This window comes from Cyprinus carpio, chromosome B25, assembly GCF_018340385.1.
Source record: "Cyprinus carpio isolate SPL01 chromosome B25, ASM1834038v1, whole genome shotgun sequence".
NCBI classification, from domain to species: domain Eukaryota; kingdom Metazoa; phylum Chordata; class Actinopteri; order Cypriniformes; family Cyprinidae; genus Cyprinus; species Cyprinus carpio.
In genome coordinates this window covers 19,491,501-19,515,138 of record NC_056621.1, presented here as the reverse complement: position 1 = coordinate 19,515,138, position 23,638 = coordinate 19,491,501, and the positions used below count along the sequence as shown (strand labels likewise).

Sequence of the window (23,638 nt, the reverse complement as noted above, 5' to 3'; positions counted from 1 at the left end):
AACATGGTCCACTAACCCAGTTTGTTTCTGTACAGCTGAACAGCCTACAGAACAAAGAGACGGATAGAAGCTTTTGTAGTTCATCACCATGTTTATTCAGTCATGGGCTGTGTCTCAATTCTACAATCACACGCTTCAAATAACGGCTTTAACCTTCGCTGTGTATCACCACACGGCTGGGAGTATGTCATCGCTCTTATGAACCAACACTGACAGAAATAAAAATACATTGACAATAGCATTTTGTTTCCAGCTGATACATAAGGTGTACACTTACACAAATTACAAGTAGATGGATTATCTAAACAATAAACTTTCAACACCTCGACATGATTTTGTGTTATACTATAATTTACAATGAATTTGAGAACAAATTAAGCCATTGTAAAAGGTTTTATTCCAAGATATTTATGTAAAAGTGCTTTTTCCGGTACACAATCAGTGCACTTGCGGTTGACTGAGTACAAAGTCATGAAAAGTCATTAACTTGGGTTTACATGCACTATCAAGCAATGGTTATGATGTTAAAATAGTCTGTCATTTTATTTAATGGACCATTTAAACCATTCGTAAAGCCATTCTTATGCAAATTGTTGCATTCAATTAAAAATTGTTTACTCAAAATTCAAAATTGATCACAGCTAAACCGTTGCATTCCATTCAAGGCAAAATCATTCATTGAACCACTATTACCCGTTTCTTTTCTTGTAGAAAATCAAAATGTTCATAAAATCACACGAAGGTAAAACCATTGCATTAAATTTAACGTGACCATTCAAAACGGTTCATAAAACCAACCTTTTAAAACAGTGGAGTTAAATTGTTGGAACAAATTCTATGCAACGGTTTTAAATTATTTGTTAAACCATTCTTGTGTTAACTGTAGCATTTAAAATGTAGAAATTCAAAATTGAATGTAAAACAATTCTAGGGTAAATCATTGAATTCATCTCAATATGAAGACTTACAAACGTTTTAGGACCAATTTACAGATCTTTGTTCTGCTTGTTTAACAAATAAGGACGATTGTGCACATTTCTTTTTTGTATTTTGATGTCAATCCTGCCAAAAAAAAAATTAGTAGCTCAAAAAAAAAATTCCAGCATTGGTAGTTTTCGGAGCTGATTTTTATTGTATATATATATTTTTTTTGTACATGTAAACACCATGATATTTCATAAAACTTATACTTTGTAACTTTGGTTTTACATGTTGCAAGTACGGAATGCTAGTTGACCTCAGAATGGAATAAAATACTCAAATTGCACATATTGTTCACAAGTGCTTCTTTGTTAAATATACAATAGTATGCACAGACACAAACTTTTACAAAGGCTGATGATCTTTGTCAAGACAACAGGAATAAACCATTTCTCCTCTGCAGCTAAAATAAGGAGCGTTACAATCTAAAGGTCTGAGACACGTGGAGATATCTGATGGTTACAGGCAATGAGATTTATGAGGTCAAGAGAAAGACAAGCAAGACTCATCAAGGTTTGTAATTTGTGACACCAGCTACATTTGAGGAGACCATGGTTCACAGGGTCAGCTCCTTCTGAACGCCCCACAGGGTCTCAGCGCTCTTCACCAGCTGTTTCTCCTCTTCTGGCTTGAGGGTCATGTGGACGACATCGGTCAGGCCGCTGTTACCCAGGATGCAAGGCACGCTGAGGAAGACCTCTTCATTCACACCATGCATTCCCTGTGAAGACGCAACAAGTGTCAGATAATTGTCCTTTGTAGCACTGTTCCAAAACTTAGCAGGCTAATCACCTAACCGACAAGTTTAGATATCATAGGTCCTTCCAAATGAAATTATGCCTTATTAGATAACGTCATTTTGGCCTAACATAAAGCAGTGTCGTATATATACACATTTTGAATACAATTCAATTCCAGAATGCACTGCGACAAACTCTGGGAAGCATTTCATCCAAAATAGTGGACAATCTGAAGGTCTTTCATGCATTTTGTGTCATGTGCACTAATTGTGCCTCTTGTGCGAGTTGCTATCCATGAAGAGTTGTTCAGAGCAGTTATTCGTATGCAAGATAAATCAATCCAATTAAAACCGCACCCAATATTTGTGTGCTCGTGCTTTGTTAGCTTGGGAACATGCTAACGTAAGATGTACTGGCAACTACTATGAATGTTGATCAAGTCTTGTGCTCTTTGCATGATGAGCGCTATTTGTGGCACTCCAAGAGTTGTTCAGATCAGGTACTCAGTACATAAGATTGTTAGCTTAGCAACATGCTAACATAAGATCCAACTGTTAAGATACTGGTGTGTGGAACCAAACATTAGTCAGTTCTTCTGTGTGCTTCAAGTTTAAGTTTGCGTTGCATAGGAGTTGCTGTCCATGAAGAGCTTCTCAACTCCCTCACTTGGACTTGGACCAGGATGTTGCCATAAAAGGTAGCTGCCTATGTAGTCATTAGATGGCGGTTTGGAATGGAGTTTATTATTATAATATACACACACATATACGTATTTATGTTCTGACTCTCGGTACAAGAAAAATGGTTGACAATATTTGGTTAATGAAGATTGATGGTCACGCAGTAATAAACAAGAGAATCTCACCTTGACCAAGGTTGAAACTGGATGACACTTGTGTAGGTTCTTCAAGATGCTCTCACACAGGTCAGCTACAGACATACCAATAGCCCAGGAAGTGTAACCTTTCAGCTTAATAACCTCATACGCACTGCCAATACAAACCAGATTTATGTTAAACACAGATAAACAACCATGAGTCCAGACTAAATGCATTCACACAAGGACTTGATTTATATGCTTTCTAGAGTACTGATCTTTAAGAGATCATATACAAGCAAAGAAAAACGACTTGGCCTCTCTCCCCAAAACCTTTCTAAATGCCATCCCAAGATGATTATTAGTGTACTAAACCACTGTATGGAAGTCTAGTGGGTTACAAATGATTCACCTGTCAACCACCATCTTGTGGACGCTCTTCCAGTCCTCCTTGTCTTTATCGGTTCCCATGTCAGGGTTCAGACCCTGGAGGGACACTCCAGCCACATTGACTCCGCTCCACACGGGAACTACAAAAGAAAGAGGACGTTGACATTTTAAGAAGAAAATGATTGGTGTTCACCGTGCTCTTGAAGCACATCTGTGCTCCCAATCATCTTTGCAGTCCTCACCGCTGGAGTCTCCATGCTCTCCAATGACCCAACCGTGGCAGCTAGATGGGTGAATGCCCAGCTTCTCTCCCATCAGGTGACGGAAACGAGCAGAGTCCAGGTTTGTGCCGCTGCCGATCACACGGTTCCTGGGCAAACCACTCAACTTCCAGGCCACGTAGGTCAAGATGTCAACTAAAGGGAAGATGACATTGGTTTACGGTCTCTGAGGCTACATGACGTCAACTGAAACCTTTGAGCACAAAAGGACGGCCCAGGTATGACACACCTGGGTTTGAGACCACCAGAAGGATGCAGTTGGGGCTGTACTTGATGATGTTGGGGATGATGAACTTGAAGATGTTGACGTTCCTCTGGACGAGGTTCAGGCGGCTCTCGCCCTCCTGCTGACGGGCTCCAGCGGTCACAACAACCACTTTGGAGTTTGCGGTCACGCTGTAGTCTGGAAATCACATGGAATGATCAAATTTTGGAAAGATCCAACGTTTCGTTGGTTTCTATATTCCTGTCAAACTCTCTCTCAAGGCCTGTTCAGACCAAGTCTTAAGCAGATCGTAGAAACCACTGGCACCATTGGTCTCTATGATTTGATTAGGCTTACGATGTTTTTGGAAAATGCACAAAAAGACTAAATAATTGCAAATATTTTTTTTGACCGGGATGTCCAATTCTGTTCCTGGAGATGTACGTCCCTGCAAAAAGTACAGCTCCATCCCTGATTAAACACAACTGAACAAGCCAAGAAGATCTTCAGGAGCACTTGATAATTACGGAAAGGTGTATTGGATCAGGCTTGGAGCTGAACTCTGCAAGTAGGTAGATTGGTCACCCCTGGTTTAGACACTAGGATTTCAACCCTGCTCCTGGGGACCCACTGTCCTGTAAAGTTTTTCCAACCTGCTTCAGCTCACCTAGCCTGTGATTTTTAAGCGATTCTGAAGACCGTGATTAGCTGGTTCAGGTGTTTGATTAGGGTTGGAGCTATACTCTGCTGGACAGTTGGTCCCAGGAGCAACGTTGAAGACCTAGGGTTTAGACTTCATACAAGAACTCCTACAGACCAGTTTACAATGGCACAAAAAAGGTTGACACAAAGGTAAACACAAATTGTTGGATCCTTTCTTTTATAATTTGGAAAGAAAAAAAACAATAGGACAATAAGATTAAAGTTGCATTGTACAGCAGGGTCAGAGTGCTTTTTCTTGCTCCTAGTCTGAATAGACCCTTTCACCTGCAAGGTTTCATTTTGTTCTTGGTGTAAATAGACATTTATAGTACAGTGGCTTCAAAATTATTTCTCAAGTTAATAAAATTTATGAAATAATTCTTAAGGCAGGGGTGTCAAACTCGGTTCCTGGAGGGCCGCAGCCTGAAGGGCTTAATAAGCTGGATCAGGGGCCTGTTTCATAAAACAAGTTTACCAAATAAGCCAGGTTTATTTCAGTTAGTATTACTTATTGTCAGTTGAGTTAGTTCAAAACAAGTCAGACTAACTGAAATAAGCCTGGCTTATTTGGTAAACTTGTTTTTATGAAAGCTGTGGCCCTCCAGAAATTGAGTTTGACACCCCGTGTTAAGGCGTGGCACAGCAAGTGTCAAGTGTCACTTTTGTTTATAAAAAAAAAACCTTTCCTTTTCAAAACATTGTATATAACTGATTAACATGCAGTTCCCTTTTAAATAACTGAATGTTGCTTTTAAGTATTTATTTTTATTTTTACACGGTCAACAATTTTGTAATTCCAATACATAAATACGAATAGTTTTTAATCTAGTTACCTCACTGGTACATTTTATCATCACACCAGCACTAATCAAACCGTCTGCTCGTTATTAACCATAAATTCACCCCCCCACCCATATTTACTTTTAATGGTAGATTATGAAATCTGACCTTTATCTGCCACTATCTTGTGTGTCTTGAGAAAGAGGCTTCCGTGCTGCAGGTCCATAGCCTCTCCTTTCAGCTTATCTTCCATCACATCCACTAGGGCGAGTTCATCAGTCAGATCCTGCACAACACATGCATTGACATCAACACTACTCTACTGATAATACACTCCAGTGGTTAATGTTGAATTTGGGGGTTAGTTTCATTACCCGTTCTATTCAAAGTGAAGTTGAAGTTACACTACATTTTTTTTTTATATATGGCATTGTAGGTTAAGCAATTGCATTTCACAACAGGAAAAATGCAGAGAGCTGAAGTGTGATGCAAACACTAGTCTCCAGATATGGGGATCATGTTTATTCTTGGTGGAGGTTCAAGGCCTTTCATCTCATTCAGAAATCGCTCTACGTTCAAAGGTCAGGAAAGCTTTCAAAGCCGGTGTTATTTCATTGAGTCACAGCAGCTTTACCCAAAGTGAGAATTCAGGAGAAATGCACGAGTTCAAGGAAGATACAGGAATCAATACGATGTTTACATATATTCAGATCTACACAAACAGTGCAGTTGTTAAAATTTTATTAAAATCAGAGAAGTTGTTGGAGTAGTAGTAGTATATTTATTTTTAATTCAATGTCAGCATCTTAGGCCATTTTCATGGCAAATAAAAAATACTAGTATAACTAATACAATAAAAACCAGCAAACAACCAAGTTACTACATAAGATTTTTATATGAACAAATGTTAATATAAGTGATATGAGACTAATATAGTCATATTAATAAAATTCAAACACAACTGTTAAAACAGAATTGTGGTTCACTGAGCATTTGTAGTAACCATGAGGCACTTTCTGTCCTTTGTTACAACAATTTTGGCATTTAGATCATTTAAAAAGTCTAATTCTAATCAATTTATTTTTATTTTAATTATTAATTTATTAATTATTAAATCACTCAATTTTAAAATAAATGTCATTTAGGTCATTTAACAGGTCTATTTTTTTTTTCATTTTAAAATCTTTTTTTTTTTTCAATTCATTTTAAAATAAATCTGTAACTTAGATCATTTTTTTAAAAAAAGTAACTTAATTTAAAAAAATACAAATTATTAATACCTCAATTCTATAGTTCCCCAAATTGTTTTAATTAAAAAAAATTAAGTTATTAATTTTACTCTGCTTTTTTAATTAGTAATTTGTATAAATTAAACCTTCCAGTTTTACTCAGTTTATTTAAAAATAAACTATAAATATTATATAATTATTTATAATAATTATTATTAATTTATAAAATCAGAATTTATCAAAGTGGAATGTTAAACATTTTTAATGGCAGTGCATGAGTGATCTGTTGTTCTGTGATGCTGTGCAGTGACTCACTGACCTTGAGGAGGACGCTGATGGCGGCAGCCATCCCAACCATCCCCACACCCACCACCGTCACCTTGTTAGTGGGCCCCGCGGGCTCCTCCTTGCTCACGTGAGCGATGAGCTTCTCCTTTGTAGAGGCCATCTTCAGCTGCAGGACACAAACACATCAGCCAGGATGCATTTCAATGCATCAATCATTTGCTTTCAGCATCAAATGCTCTTCAGGATCGAATGAAACGGCATCTTGTAAATGATCTGTTAAGGCGGTTGTTCATTTCAGGACACCGAGAGGTGCACTAAGCGATGTAGCCATCTGATTTTATCTTCATGTCAAGTGCAGTGAGGGAAAAGGTTAAAGGGGTAAGAGCAAAGCGCTATTTTCATCCGTCACGTCCTCCAGCCTCTGCAGTGCAGTGTGTGCAGACGCACGTACAGCAGAAGAAAGGATCTGCAGGATTCATACTAACTGGATCAACAAACCACCTTAAGAGCCCCCCCACACAAGCACTTTACAGACCGTCCCTAAAGTCTGTAGTCATTTATTATCACTAGAAAACTAAACACTTAAATTAATTATGATAATACTTGAGAGACCATGCAGAACATTTTCATTTATCATAAAAAAATAAAAAAATAAATAAGATCATTTTAGAGTTAAAGCTGTTGTATTGCTGGATAAATATTGAACTTAACATTGATAAATATTGATATTAATTAAAGTGACTATTTATTTTAACAGTAAATTGGAGCAATTATTTACAGTTGGCATTCAAAATTTTTAATAAAACTATAATAGTATATTAATGATGCTATAATAGCATCTCAGCTATATACTATAATTCTGATTACTTTATTACAGTAATAAAATGTCACTTTCCGGGTAGAGGACGGTATGGAGTTGACTCAGACTGAATGGGGAGATTCTACACATGCTGAATGAAATACTGACTCATCTCGTGGAAAAAAAATGTGCAAAACGGGACCTTTGTGTAGTCAGGCATCCCTAAATGCACCCATAAAAACCACCAGTACCAGAATCCTTTGCAGTTCAGGAAGAAAGACGTGCATCAAGACGTGCATCGGTCCATGCTAAAGATTTCTAGAGGCACGTAGGCTCCAGGTGACTCACAAATCTGAATTATACACCAACTTCCGACGAAACACAACCATATGCTCCAGTATACATTATAATGCACGCTAATAATCACCTCATGAACGAGAAATGCGTTTGTTTATACGTCAATGCTTAAAAAAAATTACCTTTATTTTAAAACGAGCAGCAACAGGTCGTGTCTGAGTTCACAAGAAGTATAAAAAAATAAAAAAAGAATAATTAAAAACAACGCGTGGAGATATGAGTGAATTGTTGCGTTCATGATGTGTAACGTTATATGCGATTACGTAACATCAGTCAGACAGCAAATGAATGATTCAACAGCATCTCTCTGCATATAACAGTAAATGTGTGACTAAATACACATCTTAATGATAGCAGAATGCCATATATAGATTATAAATATTTTATTACATATATTATCGACCGAAAATACCACCCAAAACCGCATATTCTGCGCTTTAAGACTCTTAACTTTTTTATGAAATGTGTTTTAAATGACTAACTAGTGGCAGCTTGTGTCTTACCTGTAATTGGACAGTGTAGTCTGGTTTGTGTTGTTTCTTCGCACTGATGCTGAGAGGAAGCGAGGAGGAAGGGGCTGCGCGCTTTATAAAGCGAAGAACGTCCTCACGCTAAGTGCGTCATTTGCATATTAATCAGACGGGCGTGGCTACGCGTCTCGTGGTGGAAGTCACGTCCATCTGGGGAAGCGTCATGGAAGCGGATGTGGCTCACGTGCGAAGGTTTCATTACACTAGTACGTGTTTCAGTTATTGGATGTAAATAAAACTGCACTTGAAAACTAATATAATATAGTAGCCTAATAATAAAAATAAAATAGGTTGAATAAGTAAAATAGGTAAAATGAATGAATGCTAAATAATAAACTATCTGCTACTCTGTGTGTTATTTAGTTAAGCTGTTAACGTTTGGACCATAATTGCAAAACACTGTATACACACACAAACAGCAAACCTCGCAATGAAAATGCATGAACATAAGAAAAATAAATAAATAAATACACAGAGGAATTTCGCAGAGGATGCTGTGAATATTTCTCTTCTGTAACAGTACAGTGTGTTTGAAGAATAATGAGCATCGGAGTCGGAGGAGTGTGAATGTGTTGTGTCATGGTTAGCTGGCATGAAGATTTCACCGAAACATACTGCCCAAGGAAATGGATGCACAGGAAGAGCATTAGTGTCAGGAGATAGTGTTATAGCAGTTCTGGAAAAATGTATCTTTTAGAATGCAGAATGCATTTTTATAATGATCTCATAGCCTACATGATGAGAATTGAAATGTAAACCATCAGCTTTAGACTAAAAGAATTGGTAAAAAAAAAAAAAAAAAAAAAGAGTTGCCCATAGGTAAATAACAGATTAACCTTGAAACTGACAACAGACTGATGTAAGCTGTAAAAAGAGCAATCTGTGCTGTGTTTAACATGTTTGTAATGAAACTGCACCATCTTGTGGTGAGAAAAGTGGACTGGGCTTTCTGGATAAACATTAACATTTCAAGTTTCAGTATACTTTTCTGTTTAATTTCAGTTAGACTCTTTGTTATTTGATCACTGGTAGATCTAAATGAAGGACACTTCAAATAAATAATTGCTATTTTTCTGATTTTAAATAGCATTTCTTTCCTTTCACTAAGCCCCTGCCCCTTTGTGGTCCGGTCTGCCCTAGGTCCGTGATTTCTGCCGAGGGTAGGGGTGTTCGATATGAAGATTTTTGAGCGTGGACGATAAAAATGTCTCCACGATCTGCTTTTGAAGAAATTTGTTGTATTGTGCTGCAGCGCACATTCTATCAGCTGCAGTTCTGGCGCCGCAGAATTAATATACTGCGACATACAGGTGTATCTCAGTAAATTAGAATGTCGTGGAAAAGTTCATTTATTTCAGTAATTCAACTCAAATTGTGAAACTCGTGTATTAAATAACTTCAATGCACACAGACTGAAGTAGTTTAAGTCTTTGGTTCTTTTAATTATGATGATATTGGCTCACATTTAACAAGAACCCACCAATTCACTATCTCAACAAATTAGAATACTTCATAAGACCAATAAAAATAAAAAAAAATCATTTTTAGTGAATTGTTGGCCTTCTGGAAAGTATGTTTATTTACTGTACATGTACGCAATACTTGGTAGGGGCTCCTTTTGCTTTAATTACTGCCTCAATTCAGCGTGGCATGGCGGTGATCAGTTTGTGGCACTGCTGAGGTGGACTGGAAGCCCAGGTTTCTTTGACAGTGGCCTTCAGCTCACCTGCATTTTTTGGTCTCGTTTCTCATTTTCCTCGTGACAATACCCTACAGATCCTCTCTGGGGTTCAAGTCTGGTGAGTTTGCTGGCTAGTCAAGCACACCAACACCATGGTCATTTAACCAACTTTTGGTGCTTTTGGCAGTGTGGGCAGGTGCCAAATCCTGCTGGAAAATGAAATCAGCATCTTCAAACAGCTGGTCAGGAAGCATGAAGTGCTCCAAAATTCCTTGGTAAACGGGTGCAGTGACTTTGGTTTTCAAAAAACTCAATGGACCAACACCAGCAGATGACATTGCACCCCAAATCATCACAGACTGTGGAAACTTAACACTGGACTTCAAGCAACTTGGGCTATGAGCTTCTCCACCCTTCCTCCAGAGTCTAGGACCTTGGTTTCCAAATGAAATACAAAACTTGCTCTCATCTGAAAAGAGGACTTTGGACCACTGGGCAACAGTCCAGTTCTTCTTCTCCTTAGCCCAGGTAAGACGCCTCTGACGTTGTCTGTGGTTGAGGAGTGGCTTAACAAGAGGAATACGACAACTGTAGCCAAATTCCTTGACGCGTCTGTGTGTGGTGGCTCTTGATGCCTTGAGCCCAGCCTCAGTCCATTCCTTGTGAAGTTCACTCAAATTCTTGAATCGATTTTGCTTGACAATCCTCATAAGGCTGTGGTTTCTCTCGGTTGGTTGTGCATCTTTTTCTTCCACACTTTTTCCTTCCACTCAACTTTCTGTTAACATGCTTGGATACAGCACTCTGTGAACAGACAGCTTTTTTGGCATTGAATGTTTGTGGCTTATCCTCTTTGTGAAGGGTGTCAATGATTGTCTTCTGGACAAATGTCAGATCAGCAGTCTTCCCCATGATTGTGTAGCCTAGTGAACCAAACTGAGAGAGCATTTTGAAGGCTCAGGAAACCTTTGCAGGTGTTTTGAGTTGATTAGCTGATTGGCATGTCACCATATTCTAATTTGTTGAGATAGTGAATTGGTGGGTTTTTGTTAAATGTGAGCCAAAATCATGACAATCAAAAGAACTAAAGACTTAAACTACTTCAGTATGTGTGCATTGAATTTATTTAATACACGAGTTTAACAATTTGAGTTGAATTACTGAAATAAATGGACTTTTTCACAAAATTCTAATTTATTGAGAAGCACCTGTACATTAACATCAGCGGTAACTCAGCAGACACTGCACTTATTCACAAAAGTAAAAAATTTTTTGCATCTGCTTTAAAGCCTTACTGGTTATTTAAATGTTTCATTTGAGTGCTGTTCTGACCTGCGGTTTTTCTGAGCACACTCAAAGCGCGCACAAAAACGAAAAAGCCCTTCAAACTGTGCCTGATTACTGAACTAAGTTATGTTTTGTGTTAATACTGTCAAAACACACAAGGTTTATGTATAGGCTCAGTTGGTTATGTCTAAAATGAAAGTAAACAACTGAAATTAACAGATTCATGTCTAGATATTATACGCGTGCAGGTCTTAAAAGGACAGTAGGCTAAATGCTGCCCACTGTAATTAAAGAAATAGTTCACCCTAAAATTTAATTTCTGTCATTGTTTATTCACTCACATGTTGTCCCAAACCTATATTAATATATTTTTTTGTGCTGATCACAAAAGAAGATATTTTGAAGAATCTGGATAACCAGACAGTTGCCGGTCCACATTGACTTTGATAGTAGGGGAAAAAATACTCTGGAAGTCACTGTGGATCAGTAACTGTTTGGTTTTCCACCTTTTTCAAAATAACGTTTATGTTTAGCAGAAGAAGGAAGCTCATTCAGGTTTAAAACAACTTTTGAGTGAGTACATGAAGGTATAAAAAACAAAACACTAACGTATTTTATTTTTTGGGTGAATTATTCCTTTAATGTTAATAAAACACCAAACACAAAGAGAAAAATCACTCAGTCCTCTTGACTGAAAATATTTAATACAGTTGCTTTAATAGGATTCAATGTATATAGTGTTTTATTTTATTTGTTCATTCAGTTTTTTGAATGCTCCTGCTAAATACTATTGTACCTGAAAATAAAACACTGATTATTTTTATATATTTGTAATGTGTATCTTTGTTTTATTTATTTTTTTTAATAACAAAGATAAAATAATGACAAAGATTTTTATCTTCTCCCACTTTGGCCTAAATATCTATTTCATATTTTTTTTTACCTTAATTTAACAAGCTTTGTCTTTATTATAGGGATATTAGTTTGGCTGTAATGCTCAAACAGCTTGCAAAATAGAAAAACCAACATGATAAAGAATCGTGATGAAATCATGATATATAAAAAACAATTTTACATTTTTGCCATATCGCCCACCCAAACAAACCAAAATTTGCTGCTGTCAGTGCTGTTCTCACAACAACTACATCTCTTTTGTCTTATTGGTAAAGTAGTGTATTTATAGGCTAGATATGAATGATCATCCGAAGCATATTGTATGTTTTATAAGTAGTGAAATAAGCATGTATCAGGCTGAAATTCCAGAATTGTCAGTAAACTGTATATGTAGTGTGGTGACTGTTTGTGATAGTGTGATGCTACATTTTATTATTTCCGACATTAAAGCACTTGAATACGAAAAGCTCGTAATCACGACTTCATAAGTGGGAAATAGGACATTTCCGATAGCACGTGAAGGCAGCATAACACGTAGCCTAATATCCTTATGACAAAGCGATTTTCACAAAATCACTTGTTTGAGATGAATGATATCTTTTTTAATTTTTTATAATTTTTTTTCCAACTTTAACAGCTCTTTAAAGGGGCATATGACGTTGCTAAAAAGAACATTATTTTGTGTATTTGGTGTAATGCAATGTGTTTATACGGTTTAAGGTTCAAAAACCATAAATTTTTACAAAGCTCATCGTTCTGAGAAGCGAGGTGTGCTCTGATTGGCCAGCTATCCAGTGCGTTGTGATTGGCCAAATTACTCAAGTGTGTGACGGAAATGTTATGCCCCTTACCATACAGTGATGCTGTGTGTCCCGGTTCGACTAGACAAAATCAATAAAACCCATTACAAACAAGGCATTTGTTGCATCCAGTGGGGACATAATTACTGATTATAATGACTTATGCTGTCTTTTTACGCATTGCTTTGTGTATCGCGTCGCGTAAACATAAAACCATGTCTGCATTTGTGATCGGAGAAACGACAAACAACAAGCACTACTCAACACTGCTCAAAACACGCGTTTGAATTGTCAGTGGCAAATTCTTTAAATATGAAAACGTACTTACAGGCTGTGAGTCTGAGGATTCGCTTTTTAATTGCAAAGTTGGAATTGCCCCACTTTATAGAAACAGACACCGTATTGTAGGCTACTCTCCCAGGAAACAGTCCTTGTCCTCTGTAAAATGCGCTGCACACATCTGAATATTTGGGTTGAACTGTTCTGGAACAGTGTTGTAAATACAACTGAACCACTGATTTCTAGTTGTGTCCTCACAAAGGCCAAGCAAAGTAGTTTAGCTTTCACAACGAAACACGCAGCGACTCCACAACATGGCACCCGCAGCAACAATGAGAATAAAAGTTATGCCTTCTTTCTTTGCATGAACATTTGGGCGGCATTATGCAAATCTTCGTGACATAGACATGTGGGGGCATGTTAGAAAGAGATGTTTTAGGTAGGCGTGGCAGACTCTTAACTTTTATAAAGAAAATCTCTTTGGATTTGAGACTTTAGTCTTTGCAACTTTACAGAAATGTCTGCATTTACACTTGGCATTAACATGTGACCTGTATCTAGATGTTGTCCACATACACATTGAAAAGACAAATGTATATGTGCTTCTGATCGGAATGTTATCCAATCAGCATGTCCTGATACAGAGGTAGTCTTGGACACATTGTGATCGAAACTCAGTGTAATGTAAATGCAATCCAGCCATCATGTCTGCATTCACAGATCAACTTCACGTCAAACCCCACCCCCTCTCTTCCGAAATCTTGGAAGAAAGATGGAGAAGAGAACCCAAAAGTTGCAGAAACACTCATTCTCTGTAAAGAATGCATATTTTTCCCACCACAGCTGGCAAAATAAAACCCACTAATTCAGGTCGACTTTGCACCAGGGCCATCCTCTGGCCTCGGTTTTCCAGATAAAGAAGTCAGATTATGTTGCCAAGTGTAAACCCGCCTTGTCTTGATTGACTGATGATCCAATCTTCTTGATCCGATCACAGTGATCACATGTTAATGCCAAGTGTAGATGGAGCCAATGTTGTGGTCTGTATCTGAAACTTTTCAATAACACAAAGGAAAATTTTTTATGTTTTAGTACATTGTTATGTAAACGTAGTGAAAACAGTGTGAAAAGCCCTAAAAAAAGAGATGAAGAAAGAACACATAAAATACCTAAACAACAAACAAACTTTACAGAAAATAGTTTTTTTTTCTTCGAATTCTGAGCTGTTTTGCTATATAAAGCAAGTTTAACTTTAACTATGGCATTTGTACGGAAGAGGATTAGGGCCAAGCAATAATAAAAAAATAAAACCATCTCGAGATTAAAGTCATTAGATTGCGAGATTAAACTCGTTAAATTTCGAGAAAAAAAAAAGTCGAAATACAATCTCGAGAATAAACTCATTAAATTTCGAGAATAAAGTCGCTGTGTTTCGAAAAAAAAACTCGTAAAATTTCGAGAAAAATAGTAGAAATAATGGTGAGAATAAACTCATTTAATTTCGAGAATAAAGTCGTTGTGTTTCGAGAAAAAAAGTCGAAATGAAATGTAGAGAATAACGCATTCGATCAATGTTCATTAGCCTATAGAGGACATGGCAGAGTTGGATCACTTAGTCAAGCTATATTTTAGACTTTCTTTCAGTAACAAAGAAATACTATCAACTTTAGCTAATTATGACACAATAATAATTAGCACACAAACTTTAAAGAGAATTTGCAAGCGGCTAGGTCTTTTTAGAAGAAAAAATCAGTCCAATTTGCGCTATGTAGGCTACTCGCTTTTGTCCAACATGCAAGGTTATCGCTGGCTTCAACCAAATGCACTCTGGCACTTGGACAGCTATGATAAATTAAAACCGTACGGCATTGCCATTAATGGCGTGTAATGTAATGAGTTTATTCTCAAGACTGTATTTCGACTTTTTTTTCTCGAAATTTAACGAGTTTTTTTCTCGAAACACAACGACTTTATTCTCGATATTTAATGAGTTTATTCTCAAGATTGTATTTCGACTTTTTTTCTCGAAATTTAACGAGTTTAATCTCGAAACACAACGACTTTAATCTCGAGATGGTTTTATTTTTTTTATTATTGCTTGGCCCTAATCCTCTTCCGTACATTTGCTCTGCTAACACAAGAGAAAAAAAATCATTTATTTCTCCAATGTTTACTCTCAATCCATCATGAAACATTTGTTTGTGTCTTCAGGGTGAGCTGCCACAACACGGTTATTGCACAGAGTTTTGAGTCTTTTCTTGGCTGATGGCAACACAACAGTCATATGGACTTGGTTGAACTGAGCAAATAATCACATCACAGCTTTCGGCAAGTCTCATTCAATCTCCAAACTACACTGGACCACACAGGTGCCACATGCACCAACATTTGTCATTAAATGTTGCGGTTCCATGTGACACTACATGCCGCCAGCCTTTTTTTTAATTCTGTGCTTCAACTTTCCCCATCTCTCCAACAAGTAAGGCAAACTTTTCTTCTCTCCTTGTCTTTAAGATGTGCAAAGCTCACAGCAGCTCATGTACAGTAAACACATCATAACTAAAACATTTCCAGTGAGGTTATTTTAAATCCTAATTAAGCCCAATTAGACGCTGATGAAGACTATCAGGCTCCACAGAGATGCACCATGGTAAGTCAGCATGGTAGGGACTGTAATCTTCATGTAATCAGCTATTATGGCACCACAGGGAAAGCAAATATCCCCAGGGTTTTATGCCCTTATCAAACTCCTTTTTCAAGTCAGTTATGAAATCAGTAGTTAGTACTCGGGTTGAAATGAGGTGTAAATGAAAGCAAGGTTTGATTAACAACCTTAATTGATGCCCTTTGTGCCACGCTGTGAATTTACAAACTGACTCATATTTCTGTGTTAAATAAAAAATTGCTGAGAGAAATTCAACTGGACACAAAAGAAATTCATTTTCAATTAATTATGGCTCTGTTGACCAGGTCTAAAGTACAGCAAGCTCTGCAAACATAGAATATATCCCTAATGTTAGTTTTTTGGGGATCAAATAATAACATACTAGGAACATTCTTTTTTAAATTTTTATGTTTTTACAACCATAAAATAATGTTGGAGGGAGTTTTTTTTTAAGATAATCATAAAATAACTTATACAGAAAATTTCACTTAATGATTATTTTTAAAGCAATGTTCTGGAAACTGAGAAAGAACACCATTTCAATAAAGAAAGTTCCCTTTTGAAAATGGTCTCTTGCATTGGAACGCTTTTGGGAAACTCCTGTTTACTCTGAATACTGATTACTGATTTGTACACTTACATGTAGCTGCATAAACAAATGGCATTTCAGCCCACCAAAACGGGTGGAGCTGAGTGCCTATATAAGCCATGGTGGTCTCAGGCCATGCTCCCTCTACAGGATGGTAAAATGCCTCCTTTTATGGGCACAGTGCAACCTGCGGACACATTTATGGCAGTACATGTACCTGGCAAACTGAATCAAGAGGCGGACATTCTGTCCCAGGGCAGTGTATCTCCAGGAGAATGGAAACTACACCCACAAATGATTCAGATGATGTGGTCGGTCTTTGAGAAGGAAGAGGTGGACCTCTTCGCCTTAGAAGACAACTTTCACCTCCCAACTAATTTTTGAAGGATCAAGATGCCCTGGTCCACTGTTGGCCAAACATTCACCAGTATGCATTCCTTCCAATTGCCCTGTTCCCTTAGGTCATCAGGTGAGTCAGAGAAGTCCGATGCAGCCTCCTGGCGGATATACCATTCAGGACAGTCCTCTCTCCTAAGCAAGAGGTATGATTTGGTGTCCCCAGCCCAAGCTGTGCAGCCTTCATGTTTGGTTCCTTGACAGGAGTCTTTACAGCTCTCTGCGAATGTAACTAACACTATTTTGGAGGTTAGAGCCCTGTCTACGAGACACCTCTATGCCCTTAAGTGGTCTGTGTTTTCAGTTTGGTTTGCAGCACAGAATCATGTGATCTCGTGTGATGTGTCATCTGTGTTAACCTTTCTGTAAGAGTTGCTGGATAAAGGGTGCATCCCTTCCATGCTCAAAGTATATGTGGCAGCCATCACGGTGAATCACCCACTAGTGGCTGACCAGTCAGTCGGCAAAAACTACCGTGTTGTTAAATTCCTGAAGGGAGCTTGAAGATTGAATCTGCCTCTTCCTCCTACTGTGCTGTCCTGGAACTTATCCAAGGTCCTCCGGGCCCTTCGAGGTCCCCCTTTGAGCTGCTCCAGTCAGGTGACTTACAGTTCAATTTAATTCAATTAATTTATTTTACAATAAAAATCGTTGCAAAGAAACTTTACAGAAAATTACGTTTCTACAACATTTAGTAGTAGCTTATCAGTGGTGACTGTCAGTTTATGTACATATGGCAGAAATGTATGGAAAAATCAATTAAAGACATAATCAAACAGACAATGAACACTATTAACAGCAATTATTTTATGATGCAATCAAACTTATAGCAAAATTTGGTAGTTCTGTATGTTGTTTCAGGGTTGGCATCATCTCTTCTCAGGTGTTCTGGATCCAGACTGAGGCTTGTGTTAATCCTGTGGCAAAAACAGAGAAACAAATAGAGACATAATTAGCATAGCTGCTGTTCCAACCAAGTAAAATTAATTAGTTTAACCCAAGCTAAAGAATATTAATGTGCATTTGATAAGATATAACTGCAGTACAAGAGTATGAGATGCATTATTTGAATGCTTGGCCAAAGATATGTGTCTTTAATCTAGATTTAAACAGAGAGTGTGTCTGAACCCCCGAACATTATCAGGAAGGCTATTCCAGAGTTTGGGAGCCAAATGTGAAAAAGCTCTACCTCCTTTAGTGGGCTTTGCTATCCTAGGTACTACCAAAGTCCAGCGTTTTGTGGAAAGTAATAATATTTTGAAACAGATATGGAACTTAATAGGTAGCCAGTGCAGAGACTGTAAAATTGGGGTAATATGATTACAATATGATCATTTTCTTGACCTGGTAAGGACTCTAGCCGCTGCATTTTGGACTACCTGTAGCTTGTTTATTGAGGATGCAGGACAACCACCTAGCAGTGCATTACAATAGTCCAGTCTAGAGGTCATGAATGCATGAACTAGCTTTTCTGCATCAGAAACAGATAACATGTTTCATAGCTTGGCAATGTTTCTAAGATGGGAGAATGCTGTTTTTGTAACATGGAAAATATGATTTTCAAAAGACAATTTGCTGCCTAATATAACACAGATTTTTGACTGTAGAGGAAGTAACAGTAGTCAGATTTTCATGCTCTTTCGATCGTGTAAATTGTGCGTTTGCATTCCATCTCTGTTATTACAAAACCCACAACACAACAAAAGCTCCAGTCACGGCGTTCTCCATTCACCGGTTGTTGGCGTTTGTAAATGCCGCAAATAAATACTTTGCTGTCGGCTGCTTCAGAGCTCCTGCTGCTGGTGCAAATGCAACCAGGAAAATGGCCCGAGAGAGAAATTTGTTCTCTAGGAACTAGGGATGCACCGATGTATCGGCCGCCGATATTTATCGGCCAATTATCGGCAATTTTTCCTCAATTTACAACCATTGGCATATAGGAAAAAGGCAGATATAACAAACCGATGGTTTATTAATTAACTGTGTGAAGTAGGGATGGGCATTCGATTAAATTTTCTTAGTCGATCGTCGGGAGAATTAACGATCGACTATCGATTAATCATTAATATTTTTATAATAAAATTAATTATTTAACTTTTATAATTAAAAAAGATTATATGAATAGAAAAATACAGCGTGTTTTTCCTCGGTGAGACCTTTATTACAAGATCAACTTGTGGCAGACAGTTAAACTACGTTCAGGCAAACCGAACATATATCCGCGTGCATATGCAGTGCTCTAAAGCAGCGGAACCTGCAGCTGCTAGCGGTTTTTCTGAGTTATTTTTTTTTTTGTGTTTTTGGTGACGCTGGGCGGAGCTTACATGAATATTCATGAGTTTCCTGTTTCGCGTTAAAGCGTCTCTGAAAATATTAGTACGTTGTCACTGAAACATAAACGATTTTCAAAAAGGTATGTTTTAGCGTAGAATGACATTATGCTTAGTGTATTGTTGTTTTTATTACTATTGTTAATATGCAAAATAATTTAAAGATTGTGATTGTCGTAATGATTTACCTGAGGTAGGCTATGCTCCAAATGAGCCTACAACAATTAAGCATTTTTATAATATTAAGAGTCCTTAAAATGTGTCGTTTAATAACTGTTCCAAAATGTATCTGTTGTGCCATAATAAAATGTATGATGATTATTCTGTGTCATTCCTAATCGTTTGCTCAATCATTCAAAAAAATGTTTTTAATTACAAAGCAAAAGATGATTTTTTTTTTAATGCACACATGAACTGGAATATAAACATTCTTAATCTCTGTATTTATTTATTTATTTGTCTAAAAAATATATACATTTAGTAGATAAAATGCACTATATATGCACTATATAGTTAAACAAAAATGTACAAATGTCTTTATACAATTTATTATTGTTTTTAATCATATACACATTGTGGTGCACTTGAAAATCATTTTGACTCAAATGTGTATTGGTCAAGTTTTGAAATCCACAACCTTGCAGTGCTTTAACAATTTTTTGCTTATTTCTACAAACTTATAACAATTAAAATGTTTTGTAGTTTAATAGAAAGTGGCTATATCAAAACATACAGTAATTTGTATATTTTCATTTCAAAGATAAAAGTAGATTGCTTTTGCTGAATAAAGACTTCAACTGATTCGGTGTTAAAAGTTTTTATTAACCGATGTGGTGAAGGCATTACATAAATGACATTTACTACACACCTGTATAAATATAAAATACATGGTCATGTTTTGAGAAAAAAAATAAAAAAATAAACCGGTGAAAGCTACACGAGGATGTAACAACTTGTATATGTGCTCAGGGATAGGCCTACTGATCAACATAAGCAAATGTTATATGATTTCTGTTGTAAGTAAATTATTAAATACATTATTAAAGTAAATTCCTATATGAACAAGAAATGGCAAACAGAAATTTATGCACCATGAACAAACTCAATGAAATCAGTCTAAATGTTGGGAGAATAAACATGCTTCCAAATCAATGGGATCATATTGTTTATACCACTGCAGAATAAGCCATTCAAGAATGACCCACATGTTTTTAATATTAGTGGAATATCCACCAACATGATCTTTTTTACAAAACTCTTTATCCATGAAACATGTTTTATTAGGTTGTGCTTGGTTTGATTACCTTTGATTATCTTGATTCAAACAAAAGTGTGGATTTCAGGAAACAAAATGTAGTAAAACTTTAAAACTGGTTAAATAATACAACATTTGTATCAAATAGTAGGCTATACAAGTTTTTTAACTATTACACTGATAAAGTACACATCCACCATCCCCTGCATCAGATAAAAAACGCAAAAGTTAATTCTGAGAACGTTTACGCATGTCTTCATGTATGTGTGCAATAGTGGCCTCATATATAACTTGACAAAAATATAAGTCTCCCCATTAGAAGAGCTTCTGTAAGCTATAGGAAAAAAATAACAGGCAGAAGTATCAAACTCTGCTGATTTGTAACAGATATATTAATTCCAAACAAAACAGCTTCTCCACATGAACTGTAGGCTGTCATGCACTTCCATGTGACACCTTTTTTAAGGAGAAAAAAAAAAAAGTTAAATAGTTGTTACTACATAAGAGTCTTTATATCGTTCTTCATTTCTCACCTTACAGTCTTACAATACAGTGAGCAAGTTTGTGCCACCATATGCTACACAACTTCAAATGACATACTTTTAATAGCAAAACAGAGGAATATGAGAAAATATTTAACAGCTACTGGCCCATTTACTTGTAGCGTATTCTAACGATAGGCTGCTTCTGGCATCAGTGGCTGTAATCGTTGAGTAAACATTTAAAACAGCAAACAATAACATTTTGTGCACAAACGAACAATTATATTCAACATTTGCTTATCTTCGTTAGAAGCTGAAACGTAATTAACCTACCTTGTTGAACAGTTTTTTTGTGATCCGGTGAAAACGTACTAATATTATCAGAGTCGCTTTAACGCGAAACAGAAACACATGAATATTCATGTAAGCTCCGCCCAGCGTCACCGAAAATCTCAGACACCGAATATTTCAGAACACCGGCGTTCTTAAACAGAGACCTCATTTGTTACAAAATAATAATAATAAAAAAGAATCATGTTAAACAATAACTACAGGTTTTGTCAAAATGTAACTCAAAACTATCCAAGCCAGAAGAAAGGGACAGATATTAGTCTTCCTAACATTTAGGCTAACTTAACAAATTAGGCTACTTAAAGCCTCGTGAAAAATAACTAACTTTAGTAACTCACATACAACTTCTGCACCAGTCTACTGATTTTTGTTGAGAAATATAAGCATGTTGACATGATCTGGGGTCAGTCGCGACCGCAACCTGGTTACCGTCAGTCCAGCCACCGAAAACACCCACTCTGAGGGGATTGACGTTGTCGGGATGCACAGGTACCTCCGCGTAATTCTTTTAACAGCTGCTTCTTTCGTTCTTCATAGTGAGTTTCTACCAGTCTGGTGATGGTACGTCGTGATGGAATTTGATATGCTGGTTCCAATAAATGTATCAGTTCTCGAAAACCATTGCCCTCAACAATACTTAAGAGCAGAATATCCATCTCAATGAACTTGCAGATCCCTTGGGTAACTTTCTCTGCTCGTTGTACAGTGCATCACAGCTCTGAGTCCGTGCTAACGAGACTGAGAGGCTGACCAGGATGCACTGCCACCGACATAAAGTGCATCCGTCCCAGGTTAAAGTGGTACATCATTTGAGTCGTGGCCGTGTTGTACTTATATACGGCATCGCAATGTTTACAGTGAACTATTTCGCTTTTTAAATCAAAATGGTCCCATGCCACACTTCGCCGTGACCTCTTCATGATTATTCTTTTGAAATCAAAACGGAAGATCACAGATAACCAAGTATGGTGTCAAATATTCCACCCTGGTGGTAAAATGTTTAATTGCTGCCACACAGTGAAATTCATTTAATTGTTTCAAGACTCACACTGCGCAACACAGCCTGCATTAGATTTAAAAAAAAAAATGCGTTAGATTAATCGATAACAAATTAACGTGATCGACAAAATTCTTAACGATCAATTATCGATCGTCGATTAATCATGCCCATCCCTAGTGTGAATGAGCTTTGTTGTGTATTGTGTGTTGTATTATCGTTGCGCTGCTGTCTGCACTTTAATGCTAATCAAATAACAAAAGATCGCACACTATTCTTGAATAAATAACTTTTGTAACTTTCATAAGTGTAGCGGACCTCATCTGAATGATGACCAAAACTTAACTGATGTTTTAAGTTTATTGCATCCTTTTTCACTCCAAAAAATCCCCATAAGAGCTAAACAAACCACAGCACGAGAAGTGCACATTAAACTCTCTCTCTCTGTTGCATTGTCATCGACATGCAGCGAATAACACAAAACACTTATTACAACTTACAGTAATAAAAAATATACAGATATCATGCCTTTTCGGGGGGTGCTTAATAAACTGACCAACATTTAAATCCGAAGAACTGCTTGCTTTCATTACCTATATAGCACCGTAGACTAGAAAACCCGTCAGAATAAGAATCTCGCCTTAGTAAAGGAGTTCTCATACATATTTAAACTTACACAAAATATTAAAATGTATACAAAAACAAATAACAAGATTAATCATAATAAAGTCTGTTACAATAAAGAAGGATTAATATGTATTTAATTTATACAGTGAAGTGTTATTTTACATTTGCTTATTTTATTTCTGTACCTGAAAACTGTTAAACCTACCTAAAAAGCGCTGTTTATTTAATATGTATCTTTGTTCTGTTGTGTTTATGTAGGCCTCCTGTATATTAAATGGATCCAATCCATGTTCATTAGAAATAATTTGATAATGCAGAAATAAAACTGCAAGTATAATTTAATGCAGGTGTTTTTGAACTTTGCTGATTTAAAACATGATCAAAATACTATATATTCTGATGCCAAAATTTCAAATAAAAGAGGAAGTGACAAATATCGGAATTGGTCAATAAGTGTTTGTTAAAATCGGTATCAGCCCCAAAAAATCTTATTGGTGCATCATTACTACGAACCACCATCCTGGCTTGTTCCTAGAACTACATGGTGCGAAAGCACCTTATGTTGAGCGCTCTTGCCACTAGGCGATCAGAGCAGCTCTTTGTATGCTTCGGAGGTCACTCTAAAGGGCTGTCAGTTACTATGATGCTGGATAGTTGATGCTATAGCCCTGTGGCCTTCACTTCACCAGAGGAATGGCCTCCTCCTGGGTTTGGTCCAGCAGAGTTTCAACTGGAGATATCTGTGCAGCCGCTGGCTGGTCTTTGCTGTCTACTTTCACTAGATTTTATAACCTGGACATCCCTGCCCTTCAGGCCCGGATCTCGTCCGCTTAATCTAGCTGATCCCCTTGCAAGTGGAAAAGGCCTTAGTTATGCTGACCCTTGCCTCAGGACCTGGGTCTCATT

General features: G+C 37.1%; 1 protein-coding gene across 1 annotated transcript; it reads right to left on the bottom strand.

Annotated features, from left to right (window-relative positions):
• Nucleotides 1-1,109: 1,109 nt before the first annotated feature.
• Nucleotides 1,110-8,205, bottom strand: LOC109062323 (L-lactate dehydrogenase A chain). The gene is made up of 8 exons (XM_042753250.1): nucleotides 8,073-8,205; nucleotides 6,445-6,579; nucleotides 5,065-5,182; nucleotides 3,439-3,612; nucleotides 3,171-3,344; nucleotides 2,951-3,068; nucleotides 2,587-2,710; nucleotides 1,110-1,702 (listed from the first exon to the last, which is right to left on the bottom strand). The coding sequence occupies exons 2-8, from the start codon at nucleotides 6,571-6,573 to the stop codon at nucleotides 1,538-1,540; spliced, it is 1,002 nt and encodes a 333-aa protein (XP_042609184.1). The 5' UTR covers nucleotides 6,574-6,579; nucleotides 8,073-8,205; the 3' UTR covers nucleotides 1,110-1,537.
• Nucleotides 8,206-23,638: the final 15,433 nt, after the last annotated feature.

What these genes read in the sequence shown, in the direction of transcription:
- LOC109062323 (XM_042753250.1), bottom strand. Translation starts at nt 6,573, where the DNA reads ATGGCCTCTACAAAGGAGAAGCTCATCGCTCACGTGAGCAAGGAGGAG. An exon ending in CAAGATAGTGGCAGATAAAG is followed by an intron (nt 3,613 to 5,064) that starts GTCAGATTTCAT and finishes TGTGATTTCCAG; the next exon opens with ACTACAGCGTGACCGCAAAC. An exon ending in TCTGGTGGTCTCAAACCCAG is followed by an intron (nt 3,345 to 3,438) that starts GTGTGTCATACC and finishes TCTTCCCTTTAG; the next exon opens with TTGACATCTTGACCTACGTG.